Below are 13,344 nucleotides of genomic sequence, written 5' to 3' on the forward strand. Positions count from 1 at the left end.
ACTTTTCACACTCGAACTCAAAACTTTATAGAAAAGCTGCTGGGATCTGCGCAATAATACTTATTATACTACAATAACTTCTACCGAGAGTTTAGTATGTGATGGGTGAAGTGATAAACACTGAACACATTGAAGATATAGTATTGACAGCTGTTTGCAATATAGTTGCAGAAGCAATGCTTTGCGTTTACACAAGTACAGCATCTGTGGTATGCATCAAATACCACAAATAACCACAGACTCGACTCTTCTTTTTTATTTATGATGGACGTCTACAGGGCAAAGGAGTCAAAATTATTGTCTGTCCCAAACCCAGAGCTTGACACAAATCTGCTGATACAATTTAACAATGATGGGTTATTTTCAACCCTGCGTTGAGTCAAAAAGGGATGAATCTAACCCATTGGGTTGTAATTTAACCTATAGTGGTCTTTTTAACCCATTGTTGGATATAATATAAACAAGGGTTTCAAAAAATATAAACAAGGGTTCAGTGAAGGAAAGGGTGAATGTGAGGCAACATGTAAAACTTTTTGGATGGCCATAGGTCTGTTAAAAGCGCTATATAAATGCAGTCCATTTACCGTTTCCATCGAGTTATCTTTTAAGATACATTGTTTCAGTTGCCTTTTGAGGGAACTCCTGCTGCGTCACTGCGGTGACACTTTGGGGATGCCTCCAGGGGTAAGTGCGTCTGAATGTGTATATCAAATTCAACAGGGTGACGCGGGAGTCAGGAAGTATTTCGCTGTCTGAAATATTGCCAAAGACGGCGTTACAGTGACGAAGGAAGTATTGCAAGGGAGACGCAGCGTCTCATTCCCTTCTCAGGGAACAACAGTTACATACGTAACCTGAGAATTTTTCATATGTCAAACACAACTATGTAAAAAAGCATTTTGGTATGAATCAACATTCGCATACAGAAGATATAAGCATTTAAAGCCAACAATTTAGCACGTGTTCTTAAAAAGTCTAGAATTTTTATGATATTATCCTACACTACACAGGGAATAATATGGATTTTTTTTCCAGAATACTTCTTGCATAAAATAGATTCAAGCACTTTCAATGACCTGTATCTATGTATGTATATTTTCAACAACTTCCCAGGGCCTTGAATTATTTCCCTCAGATTCACAAACTTTCAAGAATTTCAAGGACCCGTGGTGGGAACCCTGATAAACATGGTTAATTTAATGCAACTTTTGGGTTCGTCCATTTTAGACTCAACGCTGGGTTGAAATGAACCCAGAATGAACGAAATTACTTAAGAGTGATATGTAGAAGATAATAAGGGTTTAAAAATATAATCTCTTTGCGTTATTAAAATTTCTCTTCAGATAAACAAAGTCTTCACTTCGTATTTCATGTTGTTCAATCTTGCAGCTTGCCATGATGGTTCACATTCCTCTCTGTCAAAACTCGGATGTCTTTTGACTCCAGGTCACATCAGTCTGACGTTTTGAAGGATGTTTATACATTGTAACCATAATTGTGAATTCTGATACAATTGTGACGGTGTAAATATTTCCAGCTCTATTGTGAGGTTCAGGGCTTGGACAATGATCATTATCAGATGATTCAAACACTTCTCACAGTAGGGCTGAATATGCCACACTTAAATGATAAAAGCGTCTGCCAAATGCATATATGTAAATGTAGTAAATCGTACCTTCGTAACACGGTATAAGGGCCTGTGCTTTGCCCTGCAGGGTTGGTGGGATGATGGAGCAGTAACCGTGAGGGAGAATATACTCAGATTCATAATACACATTCTTCCAGCGATGAGCGCAGGCCTGCAGACAGACACAGAAGAAGAGGATTAGAGCAAAGAGACGTGTGGCTTATTTACATACAACTGTATGACACAAAGAGATCGCAGAGAGAAATGCAGAGATGGGCTGGGAGAGGACAGATGTGTTTTCCTCAATTTTTTTTTTACTTTCACTTTTACAGACAATGGCATTGGTTCAGACCCCATCCGTTTCCAATAAGCCATCTATCCACCGGATCAGACTTTTTCTCTGTAGTCCGCATTCTTAGAAAAATGGTACAAGAAGGTAGCCTACAAAAGTTGTCAATGGGGCGGGCCAGTACCTTTTCAAATAGTACACATTTGTAACTAAAAGGTGCATATTGGTACGTCAAAGATGCATATCTGTATGGTACATATAAGGACCTTTTTAAAAGATACTGTCCCAGTGACAACTTATGTACCTTTTTCATGAGTGCATGTCACGCCAATTGTGTAACTTGTTTTTACGTTTTAACGTTTCATGTTTGCAGATGAGACTATATTCTGTGTGTGTGTGTTAAGTTTGTTGATTTACAAAAAGCCAGCACAGCCAGAAAAGGTGAGAAAAAACAGGATGCAGACATGACTTGCACCAGCCTATGATAGGTATTTGTGCAAAAAGGACTTTTCAAAAGCAGAAGTGAAAGTATGACGTCTGAGGAGACCCACCCCAACTCAACTCATAAATATTTTGGGTCGAGGGATAGGTGAGAGTTGCAGCTTGACTGTCGACAAACTCGCACTGATTTTGTGTAGTGACAGGGAAAGCTGTGACCCAGAGCTCTGTTATACTTCATTTGAGATTCATTAAAAGATTAAAGGTGCAGTGTGTAATTTTTAGAAGGATCTCTTGACATAAATGAAAAATATTATACAAAACTATATGATCAGGGGTGTATAAAGACCTTTCATAATGCACCGCTATGTTTTTATTACCTTAGAATGAGATGTTTTTATCTACATACACCGAGCGTCCCCTTACATGGAAGTCGCCATTTTGTGCCTCCATGTTTCTACAGAAGCCCTTAACGGACAAACTTACGATGACATGTTTGTCTGGTAGGCTTGTTGCGATAGTCGGTGAAACGGTGATTACCGGTGCTTCAGCCTCTCACCGGTTAGATCACTTGCCCACCGCGACACCGTCTTTCACCGTCGTTTTGATATTTTCTTGTAATTAAATCATTTAGTTTCGTTAGAGAGAGCAAACACTTACAACTGAATGTGTCTGCTCCCTGAATTCAGCCAAGCTGGACGCGCATCACGTCACAGAGCAGCAGGTGTCAGATTTCATTTATTTCAGTCAGAGTTTGCGAGGCTCGCGTCATCACAGAGCAGCGGCTGCGGGTGTCAGATTTCATTTATTCCTGTCAGACTGCGCTGAGCAGACGATGGCAGAAGCCGCGTGCTCACTCGTTTTTGTTATAAGATACATATATGATGTTTAATATAGGCGAGATCGTTTTGTTGTTGTGTTTTTCATTAAGAATAATAATAAACCCATCATTCAAGCAGCGCTTTATGGAGGAATAGCCGGTTGCTCTGCTTGGGACTGGCGGGTTTCTGTCAGAAGTACCTGCGCACATTGACTCAAGCACTTAAACCAGCTGTTGCACTCGCATTTGCACGCAAATTCATACGCGATTTAACGCAGCGTATGCAAGCGCTGGATTTAAACAACAGTTGCATCTAATTCAAAAGTGAAAGTAAAATGCGAACTTCTGTGCATTTATAAGCCCCTCCCACCCGGTGAAACCGGTAAAACCGGGTTTGTCACGCGCTGATTAACCGGTGGGAAAATTCTGTCACCGCAACAACCCTATTGTCCGGTGGCGGCTAACGTAGCTCCTCTATGCGTTTCAAAAGCCAGGGTTGAGCATTGGACTGAGCCGTTGGTTGCAATGCGCAACCTCACCACTAGATGCTGCAAAAATTTACACACTGCACCTTTAACTTTATTATGTTGTCTCACCTCTTCATTCAAAGAATATGCGGGACGAATAAAGTCCAACAAAATATAAATAGCTGAATTTTGACTTCAAAAGTCATAAAAGTTGTGTTTATGTGTGAAGATCAATTTTTTGCGATAACTAAAAAGTCTATGGGACAATTAATGGGCTTTTTTACGAAGGGAACTAGTATCTACTAACTTCCAGATAGCCCCATTAGCAGATTTTTTTGTTTGTTTTATGCACAAAATCACTTACATTTGATATTTTTGGTATAAAAACTAGACTTATTTTCTTGGGTCGTTTTGCTCATCAAGAAAATGAATTTTAATTTAAGAATTTTTTGATATTTTGATTGAAAACAAGACAAAAATACTAAGAATCTTTTTTCTTGAAAATAATTTTTTGCAGTGTAACAGTCTTTAAAACTGTTGCAGTTGCAGACGTTACTGCGACAAACAAAGACTCAGATGATCTGCCAATAGTTTACTGTACAGTATTGAGAAACACATCTGTTTTTCACTGTCAGAAAATAAATCACTGTATTCTGCTGTATTGGCAAAGTTTCTACTACCAAAGCGACTACTGTATCTCAGCCGAGCGTCGATAAAACCTCAGGCTTAAGCCTTTCTTATAAAAGCTAAATAAATATTGTCAAATGATTCTCCACCCTGTTTTCTGGCACTCAGCATCAAGAAACACAAAGGACAGAGGTTATGAAATACAAAGCGATTCCCTAAATAAGGAACACGTTTCATATGCTTCAATTTTCCTGAGAGTATCAAAGTCACCAGAGAGGTCTAATCATTCCTGTACAAGCTGAGATCTGATTGGCTGAGAGAAGTGCAACACATCTGTCCAACAGACCTTTAACGTGCTTTACACTCTGCAGATGAACACATTGGATGCGGTGAGGCACATGAGAGGTAATGTACATACTGTATATGAGCTTTATAAATCTATACATACACCTATAAAGAATAGGCTGCACTTTAAAAATGCTAGGTCAAAAAGGGACAAACCCAACCTGTCGGGCTTAGCAATGCAAAGGGTTGTGGGTTCAAACCCAAGGAATACTTCTGCCAAATGCATAAAATTTAAAGAGGTTTTATTGTAAAACTCATATAGTATGATTAACCATTTCTAAAACATACATTGAATCGAGTTTGTGGTAGAATTAAAGGCAAAAAATTAAAGGAGACATGTTGCTACAATTTAAGGAAAACAAAAACACACTAAAGGTCAGGTATTATTACAGTGATTTTACTGTATCATGGTTAAATAGTAGGAAGATCACTGTAGCGCACAATCATGACTGATAACTTCAGCTACTAATTCAACCTTTATTACTGCCTAAAATGATACAGTATTATAATGCATACAAATACCATCATCTGCTGTATATAATCATAGGCATCACTTCATCATCTCCCTTTAATCATTATACTTCAGTGTATTTGTCTCTAAACATCAGAGAATGCTGCAAGTGTCCTTGCCTGCACCCGACCACCCTGAACCTGATCCCTGATAGAGAAAGGTCAGTATAAGACCCCGGATACTGAGGAGGAGATTCAGGGTCTTATTATACGCAACAGGAGGCTGCAGTTAAGCCAAAACAAGAAATCGGTCCTTGAGACGGACCACCACGAGCAAAAACAAACCCCACCATCCCCATCTTTTAAGCCGAGGAGAGAAAGCCTACATCTGTGATTGGCGCTAATGTTTTGTTTGTCCAGTTGAAGCCCTTTTAACTTTTGAGATCTGGTTTGTCATCATGAATAAACTTAGTTCAAACGCTCATGGTGAGCTCTGACAGGAACGGCCTTGTGTTCTCCTGATGTGACAGGCAGCTGGGGTTTAACAATGCGGGCGTCGTGAAAGATATTTGTAACAATGATGGGTGCAGTTTCTCCTTATGTTTTACAACTAGATGTGGTTTGTATTAAACAGCTGCTGGTTGGATTATAATTTCCGTAGAGACACAAAAACTGTGGAACGAAGATGATTAAGGGTTGAAATAAAGAATAGTTAAATTGTTTAGTGCTACATACAGTATGTTTGTTTTAAACCAGACGTCACTCAATGCTGCCACAATGTGATTCATTACACAAACATCTGGATAATGTCACTGTCAGCAATAACTACCTGCTTAACATCTGAGTCTTTCATCTACTTGCTAACATAAACATTTTGAACATGTTTCCTGTGCAGTCAGCATTTACTAAACAAATGTTTCCTACCTACTAGTAAGAAAGAAATAAGAAAGCATTGAAGCCCGGAGTATAGTCTGTATTATTAGGTGTAAGATTGTGTTAAAACAACACATTTTGTGTCTAGTTAAGGACAACACGTTTAATGTGTTGTTTTAACACATCTTGTGTTGTTTCTTTTATTTATTTGAACACAAAATCAACACATAATGTGTTAAAATAACACAAAATGTGTTAAATATCATAACAATGTGTATTTTTTTGAAAATATATTCATTTTCCATCTCCCCTAGAGTTAAACATTCGATTTTTACTGTTTTGGAATCCATTCAACCGATCTGGCGGTACCACTTTTAGTATAGCTTAGCAAAATCTATTGAATCTGATTAGACCATTAGCATTGCGCAAAAAAATAACCAAAGAGTTTCGATACATTTCCTATTTAAAACTCTTTTGTGGAGACATCGTGTTCTAAGACCGACGGAAAATTTTAAGTTGCGATTTTCTAGGCAGATAGGACCAACTGCAGAAGCGCAGAACCATACGTCATGACAGTCTGAGACTGACAGCCCCAGCCTGACAGTCTGAGGCCGGAAGTGGCGGAGTTGTAATCTCAGACCGGAGGTGGACGGAGAATTATTAAACGTTAAAATCTATTTAAAATGCTTTTTCATTCAAATCAAATGCTCAAGCTTTATTTTTTAAGATTTGTGTTAAATTTATTTTTATTCGTTTATGACACATAAAAAATGGATAATAAACTATACATTTAACATAAAAAAAAAAAAAACTATTAACAATTGTCTGTAGCAAATAACAATTCTTACATTTAACATTATTTTACACAAATACATAAACACACATAACTTACGTACATACGTGTGTGTATAAATAAAATATAATTCATCTCAAATGGCAAAAAGTGCCTCAGTCATTCTGAAATCGCCCTATATATTTATAAATAATATACAGTTGCATCTCAAATATCGCAAATATATCTTTTTAAATTAAAATTTTAATACATTTCTTAAAACAAGCACAACACGCACTCTGATCTCACGGTACTTTGATGTCGAGTGAATCGCTCTGTGCAAGCCCTGCTTTTTTTATCGACGTGGGTCTTGATCAGTCTTGATATAATGGGTATGGTCAGGGGCGCTGTAAAAGGGGGGTAAACAATGACGATTCTCGGGGCCCATGACTAAGAGGGGGCCCAGAGAAGCCCCCAATAAAATTGTGGTGCTAAAAAAATTATTGGATAGTAAAAATTCTTAACTTTAAATTATTCTATTTGCTGTTTCCTGGTGTCAAACAAAATGTGTTTGTTTAGAAAACACAAACGTCCGTGGGCCTCTCTCCCCCTCTCGATTATCATAAAATGGTTCAGTCCACCCAAATTGTATCCAGGCAACACAAACAGCTTGACTTCACTTATAGCGCCGGCAGAATATTAACTTGACGGAAGCCTGATTTAATTGGTCTGATTTAATAAAATAAATATTTTAAATGTATTTGATTGGTTTGTCAATGAGCGTTGAAATGTTTGGTTGTTTGCTATCATAGCGCCACCCCTTAACATTAAGACACGATTGAGTGTTGCAGTGAGACTGACACGTTATGGTTCTGCTGTGATCTTTGAACTATTTTCGCTGCTGAAACAACAAAAACAGATATTTTTGCTTGTTTTAAGCACAAATTCACTTAAATTGTATATTTTTTTTGTCTAAAAACTAGTATTATTTTCTTAGGTCATTTTGCTCATCAAGAAAATATTATAATTTTTTTTTGCAGTGAATGCAGTCAAACGCACTTTGTCAAAATCATGCCTTGTTCCAAACAGAGTCAAATGAACCACAAGCAGCAACTGAAAGTCAAATATGTACAGTACATACATACAAATATAGATATATGTGAATACACTATATGACACATGTACAGCTATGCACAGTATATACATTATACAGTACTGAAGTAGTGCAGTATTACAGAGGACAAATTACGTGTGTGAACATGGGAAGGAGTTCAATTGTCTGAGTGACTGAAATATATGAGAATGAAAGTCAAAATACCATAAAAGCGCATGATTTTATGTAAATTAATATGAAAAAAGTCTCAGCTGTGTTGGGGGCCCTGTCAAGATTCTTTTCATGGGGCCCAAAATACTTAGCAGCGCCCCTGGGTATGGTTTTCTGACAAAGTTAGCGTCCGTACGGAGCATAAAAGACAGAAAACCCGCATGCCTGCATAATCATATCACCGTATTATTTACAACGACACAGACGTAGCGGAATGCCTTATAAGGCCCACTTCCGGCCTCAGACTGTCAGGCTGGGGCTGTTAGTCTCAGACTGTCATGACGTATGGTTCTGCGCGTCTGCAGTTGGTTAGTTTTGGATATGGCTAGGAACTGTACTCTCATACTGGCGTAACAGTTAAGGACTTTGCTGCCGTAACATGGCTGCAGGAGGCGCAGTGATATTATGCAAAAGCCGAAAATAGTCCCCTTAGTAACTTTCAATGACGGGGGACTATTTTCGGGCACTGCGTAAAATCATTGTAACTACAGAAGAGTCAAGTTTTAAATAGGAAAAATATCCAAACTCTTTGGTTATTTTTTGCGCGAAGCTAATGGTCCAATCCGAATTAATGGATTATGCTAAGCTATGCTAAAAGTGGTATCGCTCAGCTGAATGGATTCCAAAACTGTAAAAATCAAATGTTTAACTCTAGGGGAGCTGGAAAATGAATATATTTTAAAAAAAAGTGGGGTGTCCGTTTAACAAGACACCATTGTTCAATAAAGTTACATTTATTTACGATAATAACTAGGAATGAACCGATATCGGCCTATAATCTGTAATGGCATATAGGATTTTTTCCCCCGCAAATGTTTTAAAAACAGTCGATGATCAAAAGGGGCACAAAATCAGAACTCATAATGTGTGATTGTTTTGAATTGGAACACAATTGCAGTTTTAACATTCTGCACTTTAAGGATTTAATGACATCATCATTTTAAACAAGGAGCAAAAGGCAAAACTATCGGTATCTATCGGTATCAACTGATGTTATTTTAAGAAATCGAATATCGGTGTCAGCACATACATTTCGTATCGGTCCATCCATATTAATTACTGTAGGCCGTTCACCAATGCAAATGTGAATGAATATAGAATATGTCTGTACATAATGTGTACGTTTTCTCTGCATTGAACAACATATCAGAAAGTGGCTTATCCAATCAGAATACCTGTATGTTGTTTTTAATGTTAACCTACCAGAATCTTGCCGTCGGGTTTGTCCTGTCGTGCTAAACTGACCCCCATCCACTCATCGCTCCTGTCACCTTGACATGTCTTCCCACAAGACTCTCTCTGTTTATTTCCTATGGAAAAGAGTCAGAACGTTAGCAGATAGACAAACATCTGATATACGGTAAAGTACTGTAATGTTCTCCGACTGAGATCAAACAGCAGTTTCAGATAGTTAATGTTTGAGATGAGTCAGAATACGGAGAATAGTGTGCGTCATTTACAGAAAAAACAAAACGAGTACAACACAAAACTCTTTGATATGCGAAACTCTTGAGTAGTTAATGATAACACCAAAAATTATGCGACCACCATAGGCCTACTAGTGGTTAACTGCACTATTGGGAAAATCAAGTCTAGACTCTTTATTTTTGGGTAATGTAAGAGGACATGACGCTTACATATTCAATCAGACAGACAGGCTGAAAATATCAACAATCTGTGTGAATGATCTAATACAGTTAAAAGAGATTTAAGCAAGCATCTCTATTGACTAAATCAGAATCAATCTCAAAACCCCACATGAACTTTAGTAACACTTGAGGTGAATACTATGAAAAGCATGTAAAATACTAATGCAGAATTCTCTGCAAACTCAGCAAAAAAACATACCGGTATTATTTATCTATTTGACTTGTCTGACATGTAGGCTAGTCATGTTACATGAGTTGTTGATAAGACATACTCCATGTTGTTGGATATTAAAGGTGCCACAGAATGCATTGAAATTATCTGTTAAATTGTTCTCTGATATCTACATAGAAGTTATGAGGCTTTATTAAGTGCAAAAATTATCCAGAGAACGTTTTACATGTCCATTTATAACACTAGAATGAAATAGTCTATTATTTGAAAGGGTCATGAATAATAATGTTTAGCTCTGCTCTGATTGGCTGTTTCTCAGAGCAGCTCAGTTTAGTAGCTCTTTGTGTGTGTAAACAGACTTGATGTTTGAGCCTGTATTAGATGAAGATATGGAATTTGAGGAATAATCAATTGTTTGGAGATTAATAATGGACGTTTCTGAGAGATAAGTTTGTGGGTTTTTTTTCAGTAGAGACCTGCGAAACGTAACTGTAACGTCAATAGTAGAACTTCAGCCTAAACGCTAGCATATAGTATTAATTAGCATATAGCGCTAAATAAACAGTCACAAGTTTTTTTAGCATTGTAATAACATTGTACTGAATTTAATGTTGGGTCGTACATCGCGACTGTAACGTTACACTGACACAGGTTTATCAATGACCGATGCAAATAGCTACTGATGCTCGGTGCAATGTCTTTGCGTATAGGCTACACATTGCTGAAATAATCATCTGTCTGGTTCTCAGACATTTGCCATAAATCTTCCTAAAAGACGTGGTCAAGGCATGCTATATCCCAGCGGGGAGTTTATTAAAGCAGAAGGGTCATGTTAAATGTTTATTTATGAGCTACAGCGTTTTTCACTCTGAAGTGAGAGACAGTAATTTTAAATAGAAGAGAGAGAGAGGGAGAGATAGATAGATAGAAAGAGAGAGAGACACAGTGGCTGTTTTGTTTGGCACAGATTTCTTTTTCTTCCTTTTCCATCAGTATCAGCGCTGAGACTCATAGACTCAGAATATAAAATGCCATATTAAACTAAATACTTTTTAGGATGACTGCATGAATCAATTCATTACAAAAACCCTCCCTACACAGATCCCTATTCCTACCCAATAGATACTTTTATTCCTAATAAACCCTTGTTAGGCACTTGTTAGGCACTTACGTTCTACTTTCCAAACATTTCCTTTATTTTTATTAAAAAGAAATGCCTTTTCGATGTGATATGTAATAGGAAAAGGAACAAGAGCGTGGCCGGCCAAAGGAGAATTTGAACCAGACATCATCGCGTCAAAAGCCAGTTTTGCGAGCCATCTGCTCTACTACCCGTGACACTGAATCCGTTGATAACAGTGCGTCTTTTTTAAACTTAAGTGCTCCAACATAACCAAACTTATGAAGTGCGTATGTCATGTAACACATATGCCAAATTCCAATTTTGCATGCATATGATGCGCCAGTCCAAAACCATTGTCGCTTGGGTTTGGGGTTAGATTTGGGATTTGCTTTAGGATGTCACTTAATATATACACTCACCTAAAGGATTATTAGGAACACCATACTAATACTGTGTTTGACCCTCTTTCACCTTCAGAACTGCCTTAATTCTACTTGCCATTGATTCAACAAGGTGCTGAAAGCATTCTTTAGAAATGTTGGCCCATATTGATAGGATAGCATCTTGCAGTTGATGGAGATTTGTGGGATGCACATCCAGGGCAAGAAGCTCCCGTTCCGCCACATCCCAAAGATGCTCTTCTGGGTTGAGATTCGGTGACTGTGGAGGCCATTTTAGTACAGTGAACTCATTGTCATGTTAAAAAAACAATTTGAAATGAAATGAGCTTTGTGACATGGTGCATTATCTTGCTGGAAGTAGCCGTCAGAGGATGGGTACATGGTGGTCATAAAGGGATGGACATGGTCAGAAACAATGCTCAGGTAGGCCGTGGCATTTAAACGATGCCCAATTGGCACTAAGGGGCCTAAAGTGTGCCAAGAAAACATCCCCCACACCATTACACCACCACCACCAGCCTGCACAGTGGTAACAAAACATGATGGATCCATGTTCTCATTCTGTTTACGCCAAATTCTGACTCTAACATCTAAATGTCTCAACAGAAATCGAAACTCATCAGACCAGGCAACATTTTTCCAGTCTTCAACTGTCCAATTTTGGTGAGCTTGTGCAAATTGTAGCCTCTTTTTTCTATTTGTAGTGGAGATGAGTGGTACCCGGTGGGGTCTTCTGCTGTTGTAGCCCATCCGCCTCAAGGTTGTGCGTGTTGTGGCTTCACAAATGCTTTGCTGCATACCTCCTTTGTAACGATTGGTTATTTCAGTCAAAGTTGCTCTTCTATCAGCTTGAATCAGTCGGCCCATTCTCATCTGACCTCTAGCATCAGCAAGGCATTTTCCCCCACAGTTACTGCCGCATACTGGATGTTTTTCCCTTTTCACACCATTCTTTGTAAACAACCATGCCACACTCAAAATTGCTTAAATCACCTTTCTTTTCCATTCTGACATTCAGTTTGGAGTTCAGGAGATTGTCTTGACCAGGACCACACCCCTAAATGCATGAAAGCAACTGCCATGTGATTGGTTGATTAGATAATTGCATTAATGAGAAATTGAACAGGTGTTCCTAATAATCCTTTAGGTGAGTGTGGGGTTAGACTTGGGGTTTGGGGTAGAATGTCATTTTATGTAACAAAAACTTGTTCTTACCCCAAACCCAAGCGATAATGGTAAAAAAACAAAAGAGAAACCAATACATAAAACGAACCAAAAATATGTGCCGGATTAAGTGAATCATAAGCATGCAAAATTGGAATTTAGTATATGTATTGCACAACTTATCGCACTGCGTGCTATTTACACGCAAATCATGAGAATGGGCGGTCCAACCAGACATTGGTGGGCGGAGCTAGTGTAAATAGCGCTTGCCAACAAAGAACAATATTTACACTGCGTTTGGTTAACTGGTGCTTGTGATGAGCACTGACCAGATCTCCATGCAATTATTTAGCAGTCAAAACGTAACCTTTTTAGCGCTAAAGCTTTGAATTCTAGATTTGTGCAACAACCAAAGTGCACAAAGCAGCGGCAGACCAAGAGGCAGGATAAAAAGACAAACTGACAAAAAAGATGATATTTTCTTGGGATGAGGACGAAACATTTTCACCAATTACCAGTGAAGCGTCATCCAAAACACACATCTCGTTGTACGCAGACATATTTCACAGGGTCAAGGCTCGCAAAGAATTCCCTCTGAAAAACGTTGGCCATCACTTCAAATGAAAAGATGAAGAATGTTCCTCAGATTATAAACATCTCATCCAAACACCGTTTCTCCGGCCATCTCCACAACAAACGTGTTTGTTTTTGCATCTACATGGTTTCTAAGTGCCGTGTTCTTGATTGTGAAGCATGCAACGAACGTCTGTTTTCGTAAAGGAGGACATATTCTTAGTCATCAC

General features: G+C 38.3%; 1 protein-coding gene across 2 annotated transcripts in view; it reads right to left on the reverse strand.

The window, feature by feature from the left end:
* The window catches only part of itga9 (integrin, alpha 9), a 108,284-nt gene that overhangs the window by 86,498 nt on the left and 8,442 nt on the right, over window positions 1-13,344 (reverse strand). For both annotated transcript variants that reach the window (XM_065296196.2, XM_073812838.1), the window contains exons 3-4: window positions 9,236-9,342; window positions 1,676-1,799 (exon numbers count right to left, since the gene is read on the reverse strand). In XM_065296196.2, the coding sequence (XP_065152268.1) occupies window positions 1,676-1,799; window positions 9,236-9,342 (231 nt within the window). The remainder of the gene's footprint in view (window positions 1-1,675; window positions 1,800-9,235; window positions 9,343-13,344) is intronic.

The sequence above is a fragment of the Paramisgurnus dabryanus genome, chromosome 20 (genome assembly GCF_030506205.2).
Source record: "Paramisgurnus dabryanus chromosome 20, PD_genome_1.1, whole genome shotgun sequence".
NCBI classification, from domain to species: Eukaryota; Metazoa; Chordata; class Actinopteri; order Cypriniformes; family Cobitidae; genus Paramisgurnus; species Paramisgurnus dabryanus.